At 46.4% G+C, this 22,992-nt stretch overlaps 2 protein-coding genes across 4 annotated transcripts in view; both read right to left on the reverse strand.

Annotated features, from left to right (window-relative positions):
• Positions 1-2,576: 2,576 nt before the first annotated feature.
• LOC132450115 (G-protein coupled receptor 6) lies at positions 2,577-6,560 on the reverse strand. The gene is made up of 2 exons (XM_060042119.1): positions 4,613-6,560; positions 2,577-4,411 (listed from the first exon to the last, which is right to left on the reverse strand). Exon 2 carries the CDS (start codon positions 4,351-4,353, stop codon positions 3,373-3,375), a length of 981 nt encoding a protein of 326 aa, XP_059898102.1. The 5' UTR covers positions 4,354-4,411; positions 4,613-6,560; the 3' UTR covers positions 2,577-3,372.
• A 127-nt stretch (positions 6,561-6,687) lies between these two features.
• The window catches only part of fig4a (FIG4 phosphoinositide 5-phosphatase a), a 93,079-nt gene continuing 76,774 nt past the window's right edge, over positions 6,688-22,992 (reverse strand). For 2 of the 3 annotated variants that reach the window (XM_060042102.1, XM_060042100.1), the window contains 3 exons: positions 20,881-20,969; positions 14,510-14,584; positions 6,688-7,256 (listed from right to left, as the gene is read on the reverse strand). In XM_060042102.1, coding sequence (XP_059898085.1) covers positions 7,079-7,256; positions 14,510-14,584; positions 20,881-20,969 — 342 coding nt within the window. In that variant the 3' untranslated portion in view covers positions 6,688-7,078. Of the gene's footprint in view, positions 7,257-12,991; positions 13,686-14,509; positions 14,585-20,880; positions 20,970-22,992 lie in introns of those variants that run through there. The other variant, XM_060042101.1, reaches the window with a different exon arrangement.

A 22,992-nucleotide genomic window follows, 5' to 3' on the forward strand; every position in this document is an offset into this window, starting at 1 on the left:
AACATCTGTTGGTACCTGGTGGATCAGCAAAGATGTGAACAAACATCCCAGTCTGAACCCAGCGTCCATTAGCTGTCTGGAGCAGCCTCCAGTTCCAGAGCACTCTCAAGTTGCCAGCTGAGGGCCTAATGTCTTCAACCTTTAACCAAGACCAAGCTCAACAACATTTATCTTAGTGGATGTCTTTGAGGCGTTGCACTGGTTGTTTTAGGCATTAACAATAAATAATTTGACCCTTTGAACTATATGCAAGAGAGTTCCAGCTGCTTAAGTAACACTTAGAGAGATTCCTAGGCCAATAGTTTCTGAGTGTCCATGTTAGGTTCCTTTAAGGTAAGGGATAAAGGAACAAACAACCAGAGGTGTAAATATTGAAAAGACACACATGAAAAGTAGAAATATATACTATATTGTGGGTGTTAGCACAAAGTAGGGGTAAGGGGACCAATGGCGGAGACAATCGAAAGCAACTGAGCAGAAAAAAACAATGACTATAGAGCTGAGCTCCACAGAAAGAGAAGAACCAAAACCCTGACTAGCCTAGCGACAGTGAAACACAACAAACATGAATGGCATCCACAGCTAACCTAGTGTGTCAAGCTGATCTAAGTTGGGCTGTGTGCAGGGTACCCCTGCTAACCTAGTGTCTCTAGACAAGGTGATCTACGTGAGCTATGTACAGGGGGCACCAGCTAACCTAGTGTCTCTAGACATGGTGATCTACATTGATCTATGTACAGGGAGCCCCAGCTAGACAAACAAATGAGGAACGGCTCAAAATGGAGCACTTGGCAGCATGATCCAAAGAAAGGGACACACCTACTGGGGCCATTTACACTGCCTGGTTTCAATCAGGAACACCTCCCACAGGGAGGTACCTGTGGGAAGACAGAGGAAAACAAGACATGCACACCAGCACCACTGTGCCATCGTCAAAGCAAGGTACAAGATATAACATCCCATCGATTGTATCCCTGGTTCCCTACACACGTCTCCCTATCCGCTGACGCCTGTTGGAACACGCTTGCAGATAAACCCATTGTGTCTAGAGCAGGGGTCACCAACCTTTTTGAACCTGAGAGCTACTTCATGGGCACTGAGTCATACGAAGGGCACCCAGTTCTATACACTCCTCTGAAATAACAAATTTTCTCAGTTTGCCTTTAGTTATATATTACTATTAATGATTAATGATACTCATCTATGTGAAGTCATGTTAATTAATTAAGTCATGTTAATGATTTCTCACAATAATTATCAACAATGACTTAAAAAAGGTGGGAAAGAGTTGTTCAAGAATGAGTAGTGCTATTTTTTTAACAGGCCTGCGGGCGCCTCATGTGGTCCTTGCGGGCGCCATGGTGCCCGCGGGCACTGTGTTGGTGACCCCTGGTCTAGAGAAACAGGGGGCCCAGGTAACTGCAGCTCCTCGGGTTAGAGCCAAACATCTAGCCATGAGAGATGTCCTCTATGCATGGCCAGATGTCCACCATGAATGCTGACTTTTTTATCGTCTGAAATTAACCGGTTTTACATTTACATTTACATTTAGGGCATTTAGCAGACGCTTTTATCCAAAGCGAATTACAATAAGTACATTTGTCATAAGAAGTGCAACAATGTATCGCTGTCGGTACAGTAAGGATGTTCATAGAACCAAGTGCAAGTACAACAATCGCTAGGCTAACCAATTCCCGGGGTTACAGCAATGATAGAAGCTACTGCAGTTGCTACACAGTTAAGTACTATAATACAATATAGTTCTATTAAAAAGCTTGCCAATATCGTACAATTGCCCAGTTCTAACAAATGCATGTAAACCTACACGTGGCATAATCTGTCCTTGTTTTGTGTAAGCTTGACGAATTGGATAGAATCTCAATAATTGTCATGAGGAATCTTGGCTGGATGCCGGCAGCACCTAGCCTGGCACCGCCCACCTACCTACTTCCGCTCAATTTTCCTTTCACTTCAGTACTAGGTCTGGGTCTGCTTAATGTAAATGCGTTCCATGTAAACCAGATTTCTGGCGGTCCAATCAGCGAACAGAGGGAGTGGCTGAGAACGATGACGTCTAGGTCGCGCGCCAGTTTCAGTTGTAGTCAGAGGAAGACAATGGAGAAGGATATGAGAGAAGCTATTCGGTCTGTTGCAAGAGCAAGAACAAGCTTTGCAGAGTTTTGTTGGTGGCAATGATGTTGTGGCGCTTCTCCCCACCGGGTTCGGGAAAAGATTGATTTTCCAGCTGGCTCCTTTAGTGGTGAAGGAGCCGGTCCCGTCGCATGACATACGTCACGACCAAACGCTATGCGATTGGTTATGGCAGATCCAGGGTGGCACTGGGCAGATCCAATCATTTTAAAACTTCTACAGACACCCGCCTCCAAGTGAGTGAACGTTTGTCAAATGAGCAGTTCCAGACCTTCTGTACAAATGAAATGAAGTACGATGGTCTGGTAGGACCAGGCTAGGCAGCAGCTTCCCTGTCACCGCTTGTTTGTTACATGCTCATGCACATCTTTCTGAACCCGTGCTGGGAGCGCTTGTACCGTGTGTCATTAGTCTCTTCAAGAGAGAGAGAGAGAGAGAGAGAGAGAGAGAGAGAGAGAGAGAGAGAGAGAGAGAGAGAGAGAGAGAGAGAGAGAGAGAGAGAGAGAGAGAGAGAGAGAGAGAGAGAGAGAGAGAGAGAGAGACAGAGAGACAGACAGACAGACAGACAGACAGACAGACAGACAGACAGACAGACAGACAGACAGACAGACAGACAGAGTTTTTTGTGTTTTTTGTGCGTGCAGCATTGAAACACGTGAGAGAAATTGATCATGTCGTATGAATAATCAGTTTTATTAATATATTCCTTTTAAAAATAATCATAAATGGAACAATACAAAATAGAAAATGACCCACAATACTGACAAACTTTTTAACACACAATAGGCCGATGCATTGGCATTTTTACATTTAATAAAGTGCAAGATTACAGCTTTATTTGCCTATTTCCAAAATCAGACCTTGTTCACAGCATTTAAACGTCATCTTATTTTGTTTTAAAGACGTGATAAAGTGCATATATGCGTGAGATCAAAATTTGTAGCGTCACACATTCATTGGTGCGTCAAGTAACAGAATGTCAATGGATGCACAATGGGTTCTCTCCCCAGAAACACACACACACACACACACATATGCACCCATAAAAAAATGGACAGACAAACAGACAGACGCACACACTGACAGACAGACAGACATACGCACACAAGACAGACAAACAGACGCACACATTGACGGACAGACAGACAGACAGACGCATACACACACACATACACACACACACACACACACACACACACACACACACACACCCTCTCAAGCTCAGACGTCACTGGGCGACCTGGAGCGGTAGGCTGCGTCCCTGAAGCAGCCGCAGAGCAGCAGATAGAGGGCCCGCTGGATCTCTTGGTTGCGGTAGGCATAAATGATGGGGTTGATCATGGAGTTGTAGGTGGCGGGCAGCAGCGTGGCGTAGGTATACACTGCCGGGTACGCCCTCTGGCCCACCAGGCAGTAGGTGGCGAAGGGCAGCCAGCTGGCGCCGAAGGTGCCAAGGATGATGGCCAGCGTGGACACGCCCTTCTTGGTGGCCACGTAGTGTGTGGCGCTGAAGAAGTGCTGCTGCAGGGCAATCTGCTGCGCGTGGCGGCACACGATCTTACAGATCCGGACGTAGAGCGACAGCATGAGCACGAAGATGAGGAAGAAGGAGGCGGCGAGCATCGTCAGGTTGGCGCGGGTCAGCGGCCGCACGATGCTGCAAGTGTCCGGCGCACCCAGACAGTTCCAGCCGAGCACAGGCATCAGGCCTAGGACCAGCGACGCCCCCCACGTGAAGAGCAGCATGCTGTGCACGTAGCGCAGGGTCCGGTCGGAGAAGTAGGTGAGGGCGTTGTATAGAGAGAGGTAGCGGTCCACCGTGATGGCGAGCAGGCTGCTGATGGAGGCCGTGAAGGAGGCCACCAGGAAGCCGACCGTGATCAGGCTGATGGCCTCCGAGGAGACCACGTACTGGAACACAAAGTTGAGGATGAGGCCCACCCCGGCCAGGAGGTCCGCGGAGGCCAGGCTCCCGATCAGAACGAACATGGGGGTTCGGAGGGTGGGTGTGTAGAAGATGATGGCCACCACGATGGCGTTCTCACAGGTGATGACAGTTCCCGACATGCAGAGCATGATGTCCCAGGGGTTGACGGGGAACAGCAGCGGGGCGGAGGAGTACTGGAGGCTGCCGTTTGGCTCCGAGGACTCTGCCGGCCAGGGCACCGCCGCTGAGGAGTTCACCATCCCAGCTCCATCCATATGGTCCACCTCAGCGCTTTACCATGGAGACTATATTATACTCGAACTCTGGGGGAATCTAAAATCAAAGATAATCAGTTAAAAAAAAATATATATATAACCAGCTGTTCCAAACGCGCTGGCCGCGGTCCTGGAACTAAGATCGCAACTTAAATCTGTTTCGTTTTTGGAAAACGACATCAGACAAACATAGCGAGGGGGGCATTAAGATCTGTAATAGGTTTCCTTTTTTTATAATAATAAATTTCACCAAACATACCTTCTTAATGATCGTAGAAAGATGATATTTCAGCGGCCAAAATCAAAATCAACTCCCGAGATTTGTTCCGTTTCGCAGGTACCAGAGGTGGTCTACCGGGAGATAGGACCGGGGAGGGTCGGTGGTCTACCGGGAGAGAGGACCGGGGAGGGTCGGTCGTCTACCGGGGGAGAGGACCGGGGAGGGTCGGTGGTCTACCGGGGGAGAGGACCGGAGAGGGTCGGTGGTCTACCGAGGGAGAGGACTGGTGAGCAGAGGGTCTACCGGGGTGAGGACCGGGGGAATCAAGAGCAACAAAGTCAGAGTCGGCGGGAGGCGCGTGGACTGCTATAAAGCCAAGTGACGTCAGGATGTTTTTTTTGATGTTGTTGCTTGGAGAGAGAGAGAGAGAGAGAGAGAGAGAGAGAGAGAGAGAGAGAGAGAGAGAGAGAGATTTTTTAAATGTGCCTGCAGTATTCAAACACGTGAGAGAAATTGATCATGTCGTAAGCATAATCTTTTTTTTACATTTTTTTTATTAATATATTCCTTTTAAAAATAATCATAGATAGAACAATACAAAATAAAAAATGACCCACAATACTGAAAAATACTAACTTTTTAACAGTTATGTTAGTTATAGGGTTCACGGTGCAATCCACTTTTCGGTCTGTCAAATATCAAACAAAGCCAATGCATGCATTAAGATGTGGTTTGTAAATATGTCCATGCAGTGATGAAGTGGAACTATATAAAGTAATAAGAAATCCTTCTAATCCAGCAATGGGTGGCTGCCATTGGTTTCAGGCTGAGCCAGGATCCGGCTCTATGTCACCATGGCATTAGTTACAGCACTCACACACACACACACACACACACACACACACACACACACACACACACACACACACACACACAAAGAAACACCAGGAAGTCACCATGCCACTGCCATCTCTCTCTCAGTATATATTGCTCTCTCGCAGTATCTCCATCTCTCTCTCTCGCAGTATCTTTCTGTCTCTGGCTCTCTCGCAGTATCTCCCTCTTCTCTCTCTGTCTCTCACAGTATTTCTCTGTCTCTCCCAAGTTCCAGATGTTGGGTTGCAACACCTAGTTCAATGAATCATGTGAATTGTGCTCCCTGGGACACAAAGACCTTGTAATACCCAGAAGGTACTGACTGTTCTGATGTGATCTGCTCTTCAGACCCATACCATAATGATTACCTCACACACTCCACACCCCCTTGTCAAACCATTATCTAATGTTAGATTGACACATGCCTCCAATAAAAAACATGTATATTATATAAAACAATTGTACTACCTTTTGTTTGCATTGTTTAATTAATGATATAAAGCAGCCTGGCCTGAATTTGGAAAAATTAGGGAAATGCTGAATTCAGTCAGACAGTAGGACAGCTGACGATATAGAGCTGTAGTCGAACCCTGGTGCTAATCTCCCCCCAGTGTGAGGTGGTGCACCCTATTAAACCAAAGCCGCCCCACTGCTAGAAGTGGTCAACCATTGAAAGGGGTTTAATTTCGAGTTCCTCTGCAGACTGCTGGAGGTCTTCAGCGTAGACAAGCCATTAGAGACAACCGCCCCAAAGTGGCCACAGTTCAAAACACAACAGGACCTTCCAGGGCAAGGGCCTCTTCTGTTGGAAGTAGTTCACCAATGCTTAGAAGTAGACCATAGAGTCTAGGATTGAGTCTTCACAAGTATTAGACCTTTGCAAAAAAACAAACTATAAAGAAGCAATCATAATAATATAACTCATACTGGATGTGTAAAAAAATAGTAGGACTACGAAGGAGACACAGGGGGCTCATCAAAACTAGTTTAAGGATTTAATCTTACACCTTTCAGTGTGGTGATACTCCCCATCGCTGGCGGGCATCACCACACATGCTCATATACAACGGAGGACATGCCCATTGTGGCCTTTGAACCGCTCTACAAACTCTGCTGTATTCAACCAGTGGAGCCAGACATGGAAACATTGGGTTTTGTTTATGTGTGCGTTTGTGCGTGCTTGTAAAGAGGAAGTATGAAGGACTAGACTTTAATTGAACATTTAAAAATAGTACATATTCATTTCAAATACTTTATTTTAAAAATAAATACAATTATATTTCACTGATTTAAAATTAAATTAAAAAATGATTGTAATACACACATTTAAAAACAGTCACTTTATATGCTCAAGTATCACTTTTAAATAAAACATATTTCATAATAATTGACAGCTTAGGAGTATGTACAAAGAATGAAAAAAACATTTACTTATCAGGATCAATTATCCAGATGCCAGCAAAGTGTTTCTGCTATCCACTTAAAATAAATAAATACAAAATAAATTGATGATTCAGCAATATGAACTTTCCAGGCAGGGATGCCTATCCTTATCCCCTGCAGACCAGGCTGTTGCCGTACGTTCAGAGAACTCCTGGCTGGCTGGAGGCCTCATGGTCACTGGCAGCCTCACATGTATCTGTTCTTGATGTACTCCCGGTACATCAGCACGTCCTCCCTGCACAGGGACCTCACCTGGCCCTGGCCCGTCATCACATGGCCCTCGAACACCTCGCGGCTGTCAGGGTCAACCTTGGGGGGGGCCGTGGCGTAGACGCTGTCCACCTGGAAGAGAGACACCGGATCCCTTGGAGGAAAACAAACCCATCAAAGTGATGGAGAGGAACGGAAAGGCTAAATTAAAGAGACAGTAGAAGCAAATCAAAATACAGGATGACAATTGGAAAGTGGGAATGCTGAATAATCGTATTCTAGAGAATCAGCGCGCAGGGAAGCTGAGTGGAGACCATGATTAATGTTGTGAGATGCTGTCTAGCTGATGAACAAAATCAAACAATTACAGCACCAGTTTGCCCTCAAGTCAGTCAACAGTCAGTCAGCTATCAGAATGAGATCAAATGAGCACCACGGCTCACCTAGCCATGATGCTAAACTGAACAATGTCTCATCACTATGATAATAGTCCGCCATTGAGTCGAGCCATATCGCGGCACTAGTAGCCTAAAATGGATGTGAAAATGTACAGTTAGGAACGAGTTCAGCCAGCATAATTTAAGTAAAAGCACAACCTTGTTTTTAAATAAATATTGCCTAGTTAAACCCTACTATTGTAGAGGGTTATTCATGAACCAGGCCTAGACCCTACTATTACCCCACTATAAACCCTACTATTGCACAAGGTTAGTCATGAGCCAGGCCTAGACCCTAGTATTACCCTATTACTGTACAGAGTTAGTCCGGGTCGGGCCTTGGCGCCCTACACAAAACACTGGAGGTTGGTCCCAAGTTTTTTCGTTGGTGTAATGGTGTGTTTGAGATGCATCGTACACCTCCCACACAAGTTGCTCTTGTGACGTAATTTCCTGGCTTGTAGCACTTATAGCATTCCCTTTTGTCTTTGTGGGCATCGCTACACGAAAAGTTGGGGAAGAACAGTCATTAGCTAGTCATTGTTAGCTAGTAGCTACATTAGCCTCTTTAGCATACTAGCTCGAAAACAAACTACACAAAAAATTACATTGTAATGCTGGCATAGAAAGACGGCAATGCATAAATTGGTGACCGGAATAAAGCAGCAATGTAGTGTCTCAGAGCATTAAAACGACCAACGTGGTACAAATACTAAGAAGATACATCTCCTTATGGGCGCAGCAACCTTTGTTTGTAGAGTAGTACGGTTAACCTCACTGAACTCGGTTGACTCTCAGTATCCAAAGTGGATACGACCGAAAGGGGGTGACTATGGAACTCATGCGGCTGGAGTAAGATGCATCTCGAACACACCATAAGTATGCAAGGCCAGTAGCGAAATGTTTCTGCTGAAATATGCAAAGAAACTGAAGAAAACCACAAGCCTGTGGAAATGTCTTTCTATGGTTTCATAAAGCTAAGGTGACACCTGTCAGTGTCCACATTGCCCTGTCCCGCCGTACAGGGCTATGTTTAAATAATAAAACAAAACCTCAGCAAGGCAACACCACAGCAAAACCTCTTCGTTTTTAAAACCTCTGTCGCGGGTGGACAGTGCATGAGCCGTGCACACCCCCCCCAGACGCTTCCTTGAGTCCTTGATGTCTGAGAGCGGTTTAGGGACAATATAATAACAATTGGTCTTCAATAGGAATGGCAGTGCTTTCCAGGAACAGTCGTGAGGCTCACTCTGATCGGCAATCATCCCCCTGGAGAAACTGGATACAGAAGGAAAGAAGGAAACAGCAGAGGCTACAGGAAGCCTTTTGCTGGAGCCCGCCAATATTAAGGCGCGCACGCGCGCACACACACGCGCACACACACACACACACGATGACTGAAGCTCTCTTGCTCGATGCATTTTTCAGCATGAGGAGGAGCATACCTATTATCTGTTCTGCACACAAAGGGCACAAGAGACAATCTGCTGATGACTTTTGAAACGTTATTGTATATTTGGCAAGACATTTCAGTGCAATCACTAATAACATGTGCACCACTTACGACATATCATCAGTTCCAAAGTATTGTCCCTGTCACTTTCTTCAAAACTTGGCATTAGATTGATTTCAGTGAGAAATAAGTCCCAGACTCTATTAAACATGTCCTCTTGACCTTCCACTTTGCATGGGATCCGTTCATAGGTGACTGTTTTACACATCATTTACTTCCATTCTTTGGAAGAAGAGGAGGCAGATTACTTTTCTAAACTTGCATCTCAAAGGCAGTCAAAAAGATCAGGGTCCGAGATATGAGGGCCTCGGACTGCAGACCTGAAACTTCAGGGGTGTACCATTCCCACCAGGAGCATACCAACTCCCATCAGCTCCAGGGGCATACCATTCCCATCAGGGGCGTACCACTCCCATCCGCTTCAGGAGTGTACCACTGCCATCAGGAGCGTACCACTGCCATCAGGAGCGTACCACTCGCATCAGGAGCGTACCACTCGCATCAGGAGCGTACCACTCGCATCAGGAGCGTACCACTCGCATCAGGAGCGTACCACTCGCATCAGGAGTGTACCACTCGCATCAGGAGCGTACCACTCGCATCAGGACTCAGTAGCGTACCACTCGCATCAGGAGTGTACCACTCCCATCGTGAGCTTACCATTCCCATCAGGAGCGTACCATTCCCATCAGGAGCATACCATTCCCATCAGAAGCGTACCATTCCCATCAACACCAGAAGTGTACCACTCCGATCAGCTTCAGGAGCGTACCACTCCCATCAGGAGCGTACCACTCCCATCAGGAGCGTACCACTCCCATCAGTTTCAGAAGCGTACCACTCCCATCAGTTTCAGAAGCGTAACACTCCCATCAGGAGCGTACCACCTCCCATCAGCTTCAGGGGACGTTCCTCAGCGCCAGTCGCCACCTTGGCAGACGTTTTCTTTGTTTGCGTTTTTTCAGATGGGTTACGAGTAAAATGGTGACTTTTCTGGAAATGAAATCATGGTATCATATTTCGCTGAGAGATGCTAGGACTTGGCCGAGCCCCGCTCCTTTTGAGTGGCCCTCTGGGGGGACCACGTGACTCAGAAACTGAGTTCTATAGAGATGGCGGGTCTGTGCTGGCGAGTGTGTAGGCAGTGACACATACAGTGTCTGACGAGTTCCAAAATGGCGGTGCACGTAGTTGCAGCGGCTCAGTGCTTTCCCTGTCGGTACTTCTTATGTATGTGTGTGTACATGTTGTTTTGTATCTGGTCTACATTCTGTGCGGAAAACAACTACAGCCGGCAGGATCACCTGAAGCTTGGAGTTTGCTGCGAGCAGAGTGTGTCATCTGACTTTCTCCACTCACACAACATTCCTCCGGACATCGCGAGGTGCCCCGGCTCTTCATGGATTACCATCCTAGCGGGCAGGCGAAGAAGGCGCAGGGAGAGGAAACAGAAGCGAGGCTGCAGGGCCGGCGCGCTAGCAAGGCTATGGAGGCAACCCCACAAACCACCGCTTCCCAGCATCTTCCTTACCAACCCCAGATCCCTCGCTAACAAAATGGACGAACTTAGGCTACAGGTTGCAACCAACACTACCATCAAGGACAGTTGCATCCTGTTGATCACAGAAACTTGGCTTCACTCAATAATCGCGGACTCAGCTATACAGCTAGCAGGCTACACATCAAAACGCCAGGACAGGACGAGTAACTCCGGTAAAAGCAGTGGAGGGGGACTGTGTGTTTATGTCAACAACATCTGGTGCACTCACACAGTGGCTATAGACCATCACTGCTCCCCAGACTTATGTATGTGACTATCAAATGTCGGCCCATTTATCTCCCTAGAGAGTTTACTGTCGTCTTGATCACTGCTGTTTACATCCCACCGGAGGCTAATGCTAACATAGCTCTCAGACTTTTACATAGCAGAATTAGCAGTCAGCAGAGCAAGTATCCTGATGCAATGTTTATCATTGCGGGGGACTTCAATCACGCTGACCTAAAAGCAGTGTTCCCAAAATTCCACCAGCACGTTAAGTGTGCGACCAGAGGAGCTAACACATTGGACAAGGTCTACTCAAACATCAAGGGTGGCTACAGGGTCAGGCCACTACCACAGTCTGACCACCTGTCACTGCTTTCTGTTCCTGCATACACCCCCCTCAGAAAAACTACTAAAAGGACTGTTAAAACATGGCCCGATGGAGCCTCTCAGCAGTTGCAGGACTGCTTTGAAAGGACCTGCTTGGAGATATTCGAAGATCCAGACCTGAAGGTGTTTGCAGACAATGTATTATGTTATATTAAGAACTGCATAGACATTGTCACAGTGGACAAACGCATTTGTGTCTATCCCAACCAGAAGTCCTGGATGACTAGGGAGGTCCAGCAGCTGCTAAAGGAGAGGAACACCGCCTTCAGATCAGGTAAGGGGGCTCTGTACAGCGCAGCACGCTCCAGTCTCAAGAGGGGCATCCGGAGGACGAAGTCGGATTACAGGAGGAGGATCGAGGACCACCTGGACAGCAACAACACCAGGCAGGTGTGGCAGGGAATCCAGAACATTACCAACTACAAGACCAACCCAGGGGCTGCTGAAGGTGATGTCTCGCTGGTGGAGGAGCTGAACCACTTCTTCGCCCGTTTCGAGGCAAAACCACCAGATGCAGCAACGCCACATCCAGCAGCCAACAGCGACATCATCCTCACGGTAGAGGAGCACGAGGTGAGGCGTACACTGCGGGCTGTCAACACGCGGAAGGCAGCTGGACCCGACGGCGTCTGTGGACGTGTGCTGAAGGACTGTGCGGACCAGCTGGTGGGGGTCTTTACTAAGATCTTTAACCAGTCACTCTCCCAGTCCACTGTCCCATCCTGCTTGAAGTCCTCCACCACTGTCCCCCTGCTCAAAAAAACAAATATCACCTCCCTCAACTACAGGCCAGTAGCACTCACCCCTGTGGTGATGAAGTGCTTTGAAAAACTGGTTCGTAGTCACATCATGTCATTCATCCCCGCCACCTTTGATCAGTTCGCTTACAGGGCTAATAGATCTACTGAGGACGCTGTGGCCACAGCCCTCCATGCTGCTCTGCTTTTAATACAATCCTCCCCCACAGACTGGTGCTCAAACTGTCCGACATTGGAATACCACACTCAACCTGCCTTTGGATTAAGGACTTAACGGACCGCACTCAGAGGGTAAGAGTGGGCCCCCACACCTCCACCGCCTCAGCACTGGCTCCCCACAGGGCTGTGTGCTGAGTCCCCTGCTCTATACCCTCTATACCCACGACTGCACTCCCGCCCACCACAGCAACTCCTTCGTCAAATTTGCAGATGACACCACAGTAGTGGGGCTCATCTCAAGGGGGGATGAGACCGCCTACAGAGACGAGGTGGAGCGTTTGGTGGGGTGGTGCAGTGCTAACAACTAGGGCTGGCCCGAATTATTCGAATATTCGAATACTCGTTCGGAAAATTAGTATTCAAAGCTTAAATCAGTATTCTGAGCTTCGTTTTTAGTTTTTTTCCCGTACGTGACGTTACCAGAGCGAGGGAGGCAAAGCGTCAGCGACACCGAGCAGAGAAGCGAGAGAGGTGGAGGAAGAATAGATATCTTGTTTCCCTTTACTTTATAACACAACATTAGCGGGATCTCTGGAGGAAAAGTAATACTTAAAACCTTAGCTTAGTTGTTTGTTTACGTTCGCTGTACAGCGCCGCGCCAATCAACTGTGACTGGCTTGCTGCAGAGCGTGAGCGTCTTGGGAATACCCGTTCAATATAATGGATATAATATGGACACATAAGACAATCAATATTCGGTATTTGTTATGGATTTATTGTACAAATTCCCTGAAAAGATGCACGTTCCACTATGAATTGAAAAACTCCCGTAAGGGCTGAGATGGCAGAGAACAGCTGATTTGGAAGGGAGCAAGCTGTTCGCTTTCACGGGGAAAAACTAAGGAACTTCAACCTACTTAGGCCTACTAATTAACGTTCAAAAGCTATTAAATCTTCAACAAAATATGCAGATACTGTCAAAATCGGTTCCAGGGAGTATATAGGGATTATTAATGTTGTTTTTGATGGTGTTTTTTTCTGGAACGAGTATTCGAATATTCGCTCGGAAAAACCAACGAGTATTCGAAGCCTGAAAAATGGCATTCGGGCCAGCCCTAAAAACAACTTGCTCCTCAATACAACAAAGACCAAGGAGCTCGTTGTGGATTATAGGAGGAAGAAGACGGTCATCCAGCCGCTGATGATAGGCGGGGTCTGTGTGGAGAGGGTCTCTGACTTCCGCTTCTTGGGAGTGAACATCATGGAGGACCTGACCTGGGGCGACAACACCACTGGGCTAGTGAAGAAGGCCCAGCAGAGACTATACTTCCTGAGAGTTCTCAGGAGGAACAACATCCCCCAGGAACTGCTGGTGTCCTTCTACCGCTGCTCAATAGAGAGCATATTGACCTACTGTCTGTGTGTCTGGTTCTCAAGCTGCACTGTGGCACAGAGGAAAAGGCTCCAGGGGGTCATAAAGGCAGTGCAGAAAATCACCGGCTGCCCTCTTCCCTCTCTGGACGAACTGCACAGCTCCCGCTGCCTTAAAAAGGCCAAATCCGTCCTGCAGGACACATCACACCTCGGTCACAAACTGTTTGAACTACTGCCATCAGGCAGGAGATACAGGTCCATGAAATCAAGAACAAACAGACTACAAAACAGTTTTTATCCAACAGCCATAACCTCACTAAATGTTGCTACCAGAGCATAGTTGTGTTGTGTATCCCATTTGTATAGGCACATTTATAATTGTGAATGTTTGTATGGGTGTGTCTTATGTGTTTTTTAGTGTACTTAGTTGATGATAGTTTTTATTTATTTATACGTACTACCTCAATGTGATGTTTTTGCACTGAACAAGGACTGCACTTAATTTCGTTGTACTTGTTACAATGACAATAAAGATATTCTATTCTATTCTCTCAGTAGTGCATGGGTGCTTGTGGTCAGCATGTGTGTTAAAATAAGCGATGTAAGGCGTGACGGTGCCAGCAGGGTGGGTTTGGGGGGGCATATTGGCCAATCGCCAGTAAGCCGGTGGGACTTCACGTTGCTGCCTCACATGTGTAAGCATAAGCATACGCTTCTGAGAACAACAAAAGAGAACAGAAAGCATGGGCCGAGGGCTATCGACCAGAGGCCCGCACAGCCAGACACCTGGCGCTCCCACAGAGACACCACTTAGTGCACCCTGCCATCTCAACCCCAACCGGCTCTGGAGGTCTAGACCAGCAGAACAACACAGCGGACCACAGGCCGGGGTTGTGTGTGTGAGGGACAGGGTTGTGTGTGTGAGGGTTGTGTGTGTTTGAGGGACGGGTGTGTGAGTGCGAGAGATGTATTTGTGAGTGTGCACGTGCCTTGCCATAACAAGGCTCTACTCACAGGCAGATGAAGTCTGCTAGATGTACAGCTTCATTCCTCTCCACTTTGTGTTGGCTCTTGCCCAGATGTGCAAACCTGTAATTCAATGTGCAGACACACACACACACAGTTTTAGAACAGCAATTTATTAATTTACTGTGATGCATTTAGGTCTTATTCCAAGGATTAAGAAGATACTATTCTATAAATTTTGCAGTGCTCGCCAAACACACATATACGCCTTTAACATCAAAATTTGTTACCTTACAGCGGGCTTTAATAAACAAAAGCTCTCAGTTCAAAATGGTCCCGATTATCTGAGGGCACTTAGTAATAGTTGTTTATTGTTGTGGCAAAAGGAACTCCTCTATGTAGAGGAGCATGAATGATTAATCATTATTGTAATACATGAGAACAGCAAAAATCAAGAGACTCATTGACCTAGATCCTGACTACATCTGATGATAATGTGTGTCACTTTTCTTTGAACCACAGCCAGACAAAACTTTGATCAAGAGCACTTTTGCACAGATTCCATCATGGCGTTTTTCTCCCTGGAATTCAGCGTTACCCAAATGTTTGGTGCTTCATTTTCCACCTGGGTCAGAGTCCCTGCTAGCTAACCCACGACACAAATCATCCCCCTCGGTCCAAACATGACACCACGACAACACTTCAGAACCAGAGAGACCAGTAAAGGCTCTATTGGAGACACCACGACAACACTTCAGAACCAGAGAGAGACCAGTGAAGGCTCTATTGGGGACACCATGACAACACTTCAGAACCAGAGAGAGACCAGTAAAGGCTCTATTGGGGACACCATGAAAACACTTCAGAACCAGAGAGAGACCAGTAAAGGCTCTATTGGGGACAGCATGACAACACTTCAGAACCAGAGAGAGATCAGTCAAGACTCAATTGGGGTCACCGTGACAACACTTCAGAACCAGAGAGAGACCAGTAAAAGCTATATTGGGGACACCATTACAAGAACCAGAGAGAGACCAGTAAAGGTGAGGTGTGCTAATTAGTTCGGCAAAGGTGTGGATGGAGGGGAACACACGGTTGTTACTGTAGCCGTGAGCACCCACTCCACCGACAGCATGCCACAGCAATATATTTATTAGCACAAAAGGACTTTAGTACCAACACTGGTGAAGTACCATTTTATATCAGCCTTTCTACTTTTATAATAAACGGGAACACCTCCCAAATAGAGCTGACCTATTTGACCTTGGATTATTTCTGCTACGCCATCCATACCGAGGCATATAGGATGGCCTCCACACAGTAAGAACCGATTCCTTTTCATTTAGATACGCTTCTGAATTGGACAGGAGTGTCCACATCGTTTGGATACTGAATTGGATAGGATTGTAAAAACCTTTTCCTATTGCCGACGGGGTTTGGATATCCAAAGAATTGCCAGTCTCATTGGATTGCTCACCTGTGGTGGAGCTTGGAAGTCTTAATTGAAAAATCATCTGTATTTCGACTTTTTGACTTGTTTGGATAAGCTTCTGAATTGGACAGAAGCGTCTCATTGAATTGCTTGCCTGTCGATGAAGATTTAATTGAAACACCTGTAAGTCATCACGCTGTTATCCAGTGCAGACCGCAACCATGGTGGGTACACTTATATATATTTCTTTGCCGTTGGAATTGGAAAAACTTGGGACCGAATTTAAATGAATGACTTTCAGTGCTGCAGCTTCCTAAATAAGGGCTACATGTTGTTCTGTTAATTGAAAGAAATTTAAAGGTAATTGTGCCGTTTCGTTGAGCACTTTGACTCGCTTAATGCACAAAGATCAGTGTAGAGGATGATAAAATGCCAGAGAAGGCCAAGACTGCTTCTGAGGCTACTGACGAAAAATATAATAAAATAAGCCTCGTCATTGATGATTCGGGGAAACGCACAATAAAATTAGCAGCTAAGCGATTTACAATGCTGTTATCTGCAAAAAATCCCAATTTATGCGAGCTAATAAAATTAAGCAAAGGATTAATGAGCTTCTTCCTGGAAAAATGACATCTCAAACTGTGTCTGATGTGAAGGAATACTCCATATTCCATGTTGTGCAAAGAGTCTTTAGAAACTCAAACTACTTTGCTGGAAATGCCTATGATCCTGAACATGACAAGCAACAAAATTGGCTTGCACAGAATACAAAGGAAATTAATACATTTGAGAATGATGTGAAGAAAAAGTTGCCTGATGCTGCTGTGGACTATGAGAAACTTGATATGCTGTCGATAACAAATTCCGACATAAGGCCTGAAGATAGTATATCCAATGTTTCAAGAAATGGGTCAAAACATAAAGGCTGCTGTCCATTCAAATGCTTCCAGTGTTTTCTGTAAGTATAATGGCAAAGGCTGAAAGGGCCGCACTTTTAGAGTCTGCAGCTGTTTTGAGAAAAATGCATGACCTTGACGCCAAGGAAGATGCCCTTCAAGTTGAAAGAGCTAGTTAAAAGGAGCTAAAAGGAACAACCAGTGGTTGAGGCCAAGTTGGTTCCTGCTACAGCTAAATTGTCTGTATTTGAAAATGAAGATGGTGAAGTTGTTGATGAGTATGAAGAGGATGACATGAAAGCCTATCTTCATGCTCATTTGGAATCACAAACAACACGTTATTTGAGCACAGCTCCAGTCTTGCAACTTCCTAAAATTGTCTCGGTCCAACGGACCATCATCTGCCATTGGCTGTACTAAAAGAAGGCCGCACATTCCAGAAGCCCAGTCTTCAGTAAGGTCTAGTAACCCATTGTCTTCAGTTTCATATGGATCTGAAGTGCCGGGCAACGCCCTCAGACCCACCAATGCTGCACCAGCAGGACTTCAGCAGTCGATCTCACAAGGGAGGCGGCCTACCCACATGCACGAGTCTGAGGTGCAGGGAAACGTCCCAGCTTCCAGATTCGGAATCCCTACATCAGCAGGATTTCAGTCATCGACCTCCCAACTGAGTGAACCTGAACATGAGTAACAATGAAGCACCTAGAAATGGCCCTGGATCCAGATTCGGCATCCCTACATCAGCAGGATTTTAGTCAGCGCCCTCCCAACTGAGTGAGCCTACATACAATGAGGAACAATGAAGCAACTGGAAATGGCCCTGAATATAGACTCACCAACGCTTCAACAGCAGGATTTCAGCCAGTCACCTCACAAGGGAGTACACGCATGCAATCACAGTCCCATCATTCCCCTCTTGACAATATTCAGCATTTTACTCTGCATGACCTTATGCAACAGCAAAACAATATCACTGCTCAGCTAGTTCAGAACCAGGCCTTACCATCTCTTCCTCCACCAGCTATCCCAGAGTTTGATGGTAATCCACTGAAATACGCTGCCATTATTAGAGCCTTCGGGCAAGCTATTGAAAAGAAAACTACAGATAAACAAGAATGTCTTTATTACCTCGACCAAGACACCTGAGGGCAGCCAAGATAACTGGTTCAGAGTTGCTATAACATGGCTCCTGGGCAGGGCTATGAGAGAGCAAAGAATCAATTGGAAGAACAATTGCTGGCCAACAATGAAGGCTGATGACACTGATGCTCTACATTCTTTCCATCTTTTTAAGGGACTGTTGCAATGTCATGGAAGATTTACAGCATATGGAGGACATGAATGTTCCATCCAATCTTAGATCGGCAGATAATGATGAAGTTGCAATATAAACTGAGGGAAAAATGGAGGTCTGCCACCAGACCCTTCCTCTAATCCAAAGAGCCGATTTACTCGAAGGGGCCAAGCTACTGTTAATGCCATCAATACTGCCTCCGGACCAACCACATCAGCAGCTCGGCACCAACAGCGCAGATGGACCGCTTCACAGAGCAACAACGAAGAGTCATGCGGTGCGTGTAAGAGCCAAAATTCTGTGGAGAAATGTTCACAGATTGATGAGATGACACACAGGGAGATATTGTATGCTCTGAAAGTAGGGGCCGGAAGTAGTAACTATATTCTCTCTATTGTGCCTGTACAGATGAGGGCTAAGTCCTGGAGCACGATTGTGAACACCTATGCCTTTCTAGAGCCTGGGAGTTCCGCTTCTTTCTATACTCAACATCTCATGAGAAAACGGAATCTTTCAGGAGTCAAGACTCACATTTTTCTTTGTACTCTTTGCCATGAGAGGTCTGTAGAAACATTCTTGCTTAGTGGTTTCGAGGTTTCTGGCTTGAACAAAGAAAACTTTACTCAGAGGACCATGCCTGTGAGCAGAAATAACATTCTCACTCAACAGGACCTAGAGGGATGGAATTACCGCAAAGGCATTAAAGTTCCCAGTCTTGAGGCAGAGGTGGACTTGCTGATAGGCATCAATACGTTGAAGCTCATTGAACCATGGGAAATAATAAATAGCCAAGGCGAAGAACCATATGCTGTCAGGACTCTGGGGTGGGTCGTGAATGGTCCACTGAGAGATGGTGAGCCGCGCAAAGGCAAGTTTTTCCGTCCTGCTGTCACTGCCAATAGGATCTCAGTGGCCAAGCTACAGGACTTATTGGTTTCCCAATACAATCAGGATTTCAATGACAAACTGGAGGAATGGCCTAAGACCATCATTGACCAACCTTTGATCCCTGTGGATAACCATGAGGTGAAGAAAGATCCGCTGGTGTTTTCGAAAACCTTTCAGATTTTAATAAGCTGAAAACATCTGTGGCATGGATGCTCAGACTCAGAGACGTGCTTCTAACCTTGTCCCAAAGGAGAAAGGCTCTTGAAGCCTCTGAAAGCATTTGCTATGACAATATAGGCTGAGGAAATGACCACCCTCATGCCGAGATGCAAATGGCAAAATAGGCGCTCCGTGAACAGTTACTGTCACCAGGTGACCTTGAGAGGGCAGAAGGTGCCATCATCTGCTTTACCCAGCAAGAGAGGTTTCCTGATAAGTTTGCTGTTTTGAGAGATGGAGGATCTGTAAAGCAAAACAGCAACCTCTACTAGCTTGACCCAGTGTTGCAGGATGAATTGCTGCGGGTGGGAGGAAGGCTCACTAGGGCTGCCATGCCTGAAGTGGAAAAACATCCTACCATTCTTTCCAAAGAGAAAAGTGTTCAAATTCCTCTTGAAGCATATCCATCAACAGCTGGGTCACGCAGGTAAGGTAAAGGCTTTATTGGGTACACCGCGACAAGATCCAGAGAGAGACCAGTAAAGGCTCTAATGGGGTCACCACAACAAGAATTAGAGAGAGACCAGTAAAGGCTCTATTGGGGACATGGCGACAACACTTCAGAACCAGAGAGACCAGTAAAGGCTAAATTGGGGACACCGCAACAAGAACCAGAGAGAGACCAGTAAAGCCTCTATAATGGACACCATGACAACACTTCAGAGCCAGTCAAGAGCGGTCAGGGGACCTCAGTCAATATTATAGACAAAGAACAAAACAAATGCTGTTAAATAGAATCAGCAAAGTCCACAGCAGGAGCAGAAGAGGCTCAGTAGGGGTCAGGATAGAGTGAGGGCACGGGGTAATGGGTTTGCATTATCAATGAAAAAATCACTGTGACTACCCCGGTGGTACGCGGTGATATTAAGGCAGGAGGAAGCCTGAGTAAATCACAGAAAGGTCAAAAGATGTGTGAGGGAGCGACGTGTTCACCCCGAGTATTGGGAAATGGACACACTGTACTGGAGAGTATGGACAAAAACGAGGGGCAATTCCGTTTTTTAAAAAAAGTGTTTTATTATCTTCAAAAAATTCTAAACCTAAATAAACAAACATAAATCCAGGATTCCAAATATAAATGAATGCTTAAAAAAAAAGAGCTTTTAGCAACTTAGCACAGATTAGCATAAAATGACATTATTAATACTGGCCTCCCAACAAGTCAGCACCTACCCTCACTCATGACAACACAGAATGATGCCGCCTTCAAAACTGTCTTTAGGCAAACCTTCCCTTCTTCTGAAACAAGAGTGTTTAGGAAACGCCCCTCAGAAGTTCGTAGGCTATGACATAAAACCGGAAAAACAGATAGTTTGTGAGACTTTACTTCATAACATCAACAAGTATGAATGCCTGAAGGGACATCTTTGCGCTTCTTTGCTGAATCAGATGTGTACCAGAACTATGTATCGTAATGCAAATGTTATAATGGGTGTTAAGTTCGCCTCTTTGTGCTTGCTGCAAGTTCACTTTAGTCTATCAATGAAATGGGCAGCCATTGTTATGACGTGATCTCCAAGGACTCGGGTTGCTTTACCACTAACATGGGGAACATTTCCTGGCCAAGGCGGAATGACCTACTGCGGCGGAAGTAAAATTCCAACAATCTGTTCGCTGATTAGTGAGAATAGGTTCACTTTCTTATAAGTTTGTATTGGATAATGGTGAAGAATTGGGTCTACTTTACCGCTGGTAGATCAGCAGGTCCTCGTCAGCAGGGAGCTCGTCAAGGTTTATCCCGTACGGCGCCCTCACAGGCAGCTGCTGCTGGCACTCCTAGGGCACAGGTCAAAGGTCATCCTTTAGGCGGCTAAACATTAATACGGTCAAATGCGGATAGTTTTTACTGTAACACAAACTCTGCGGACAGGAAAAGATGTCAAAACACAAAAAACTTTTATTTGACCCATTAAGACTTCCAATCATAACAAGTCATCTTAAAGAAACTAGAATTCACTTTAAGCTTAAGTGACTTGCAGTGTATTCATAACATTTCATTTCAGGTACAAGAACGGGTAAGGCAAGTTTCTCCAGGATGCCTCCATGTAGATTGAGGAGGACTTGGTGAGGGGACCTCTAGTCATCTATACTCTATACTATATATTGTAACCCTGCGTTCACACCAAAAGATGCAAAAAGTTGCCACGCAGCACGATCCCATTCAAAGTGAATATAGAGACGTAAAATTTGATTTGCGGCGCGGCAAAATCTGATGTGCAGCGCAGCAAGCCCGTGCCCGCTGCCGGGCACGGGCGGCGGGCGCGTTTACGTATTTTGCGGCGCGTCAAATGCTGCTCGAGTTGAAATATTTCAACTTTTCGGCAGAAAACGCGTGATGACAGCCAATCAGCAACACACACGATTAAATTTGATTAAATTTGGGCGGGTGGCGGTTAAACCAATCAAAATCAAAATATTTATTCTTCTTTTTATTCTTATATATAACATCTTCCGGCGGTGAATTATATTTGATAATTCACTGTTGCTAAGCAGATCGCTGTCAAGGAATGTGGATCTTTTTTTTGTGGTAACTTGTCAACCCCAGCGTCTTCGGTTGCTAAGCAACGTCAACGTCTTTGGGGGGGGACTATTGATCAACGCTTCGGAGATGGCAGCGCAGGCAATAGGCTATCCTAGGACTTTAGCCTTGCAATATATTTGCTTCATTGGATCAGTGTCCTTTCAAGAACACGCAAGAGCTTTCTAGCCTCTCGTCAGCAGCGCCTTGCATCGCAGTATAAAAGCAACCGGCGGATAGCGGGCGGATGCAGCTTTTAAAATTGGTAAAAAAACATTGCTGCGGATGGATGGCGGATGCATTTGTGATGCGTTTGAGGATGAAATAATAGCCCATCCGCGCATCTCTAGTGTGTGTGCGTGAGCGTGTGCATGTCTCAGAAGCACGAGGCCAACCCATGGGTGTAACGTGACAGCCTGAGCCGGAACCCCGGCCCTCAACCCTCATGAGCAGCCCCCTGCCGGGGGGGCGGAGAGAAACCCAACCCCCACCTGTAACGAAGTGATTTAAAGGAGCAAGGCTCGCACAGTGAGCGCGTTGTTCTCAGAGCGCCTTGTTCTCAGTGCATATATCGGAGATTTAAGACACGAAATGGGCAATATGAGGAAATGGATTTATATCCATAAGAAATCTGTAGTACTGTACATAGCAGCCTCTCCTTGCATCTCAGAAATGTCATGGTAAAATTGTAATCACCACTAAATGCTAAAATATAATCATGCCGCATAGGCTGCAATATGTGCAGATCAGCTGCCAGGGTCTTAACTGGCATTAGGCCCTGGCAGCATATCACCCCCACCCTGATGCAGTTCCACTGGTTACCAGTCAAGTTCTGCATTAAATTCAAAATTCTACTCCTCACATACAAGTCCCTTTACACTCTGGCCCCCCGCTATCTCTCCGACCTCCTCCACCCCTACACCCCCCTGCGGTCCCTCAGGTCCTCTGACAAGGACCAGCTGGCAATCCCCCGCACGAGGCACGAGACTCAAGACCTTTGGGGATAGGGCCTTATGCGTGTCCGCCCCCACACTGTGGAATCAGCTCCCCCCCCCCCCCCAACATCCGCTGTGCCCCTTCCGTGGAGACTTTCAAAAAGCACACCTTTTCTCGGAGGCCTATGGCCTCTAACTCACGACCCCACCCAGCGCCTTGCGCATTTTGCACTCTCACTCACTTGCCTACACACACACCCTCACCTCCCACTCTTGTGAAACAACCTTGAGTATCCTGAAAGCCGCTATATAAAATAATTTTTATTACTGTTATTATTATATATAT

Source organism: Gadus macrocephalus, chromosome 21 (assembly GCF_031168955.1).
Source record: "Gadus macrocephalus chromosome 21, ASM3116895v1".
Classification (NCBI taxonomy): Eukaryota; Metazoa; Chordata; class Actinopteri; order Gadiformes; family Gadidae; genus Gadus; species Gadus macrocephalus.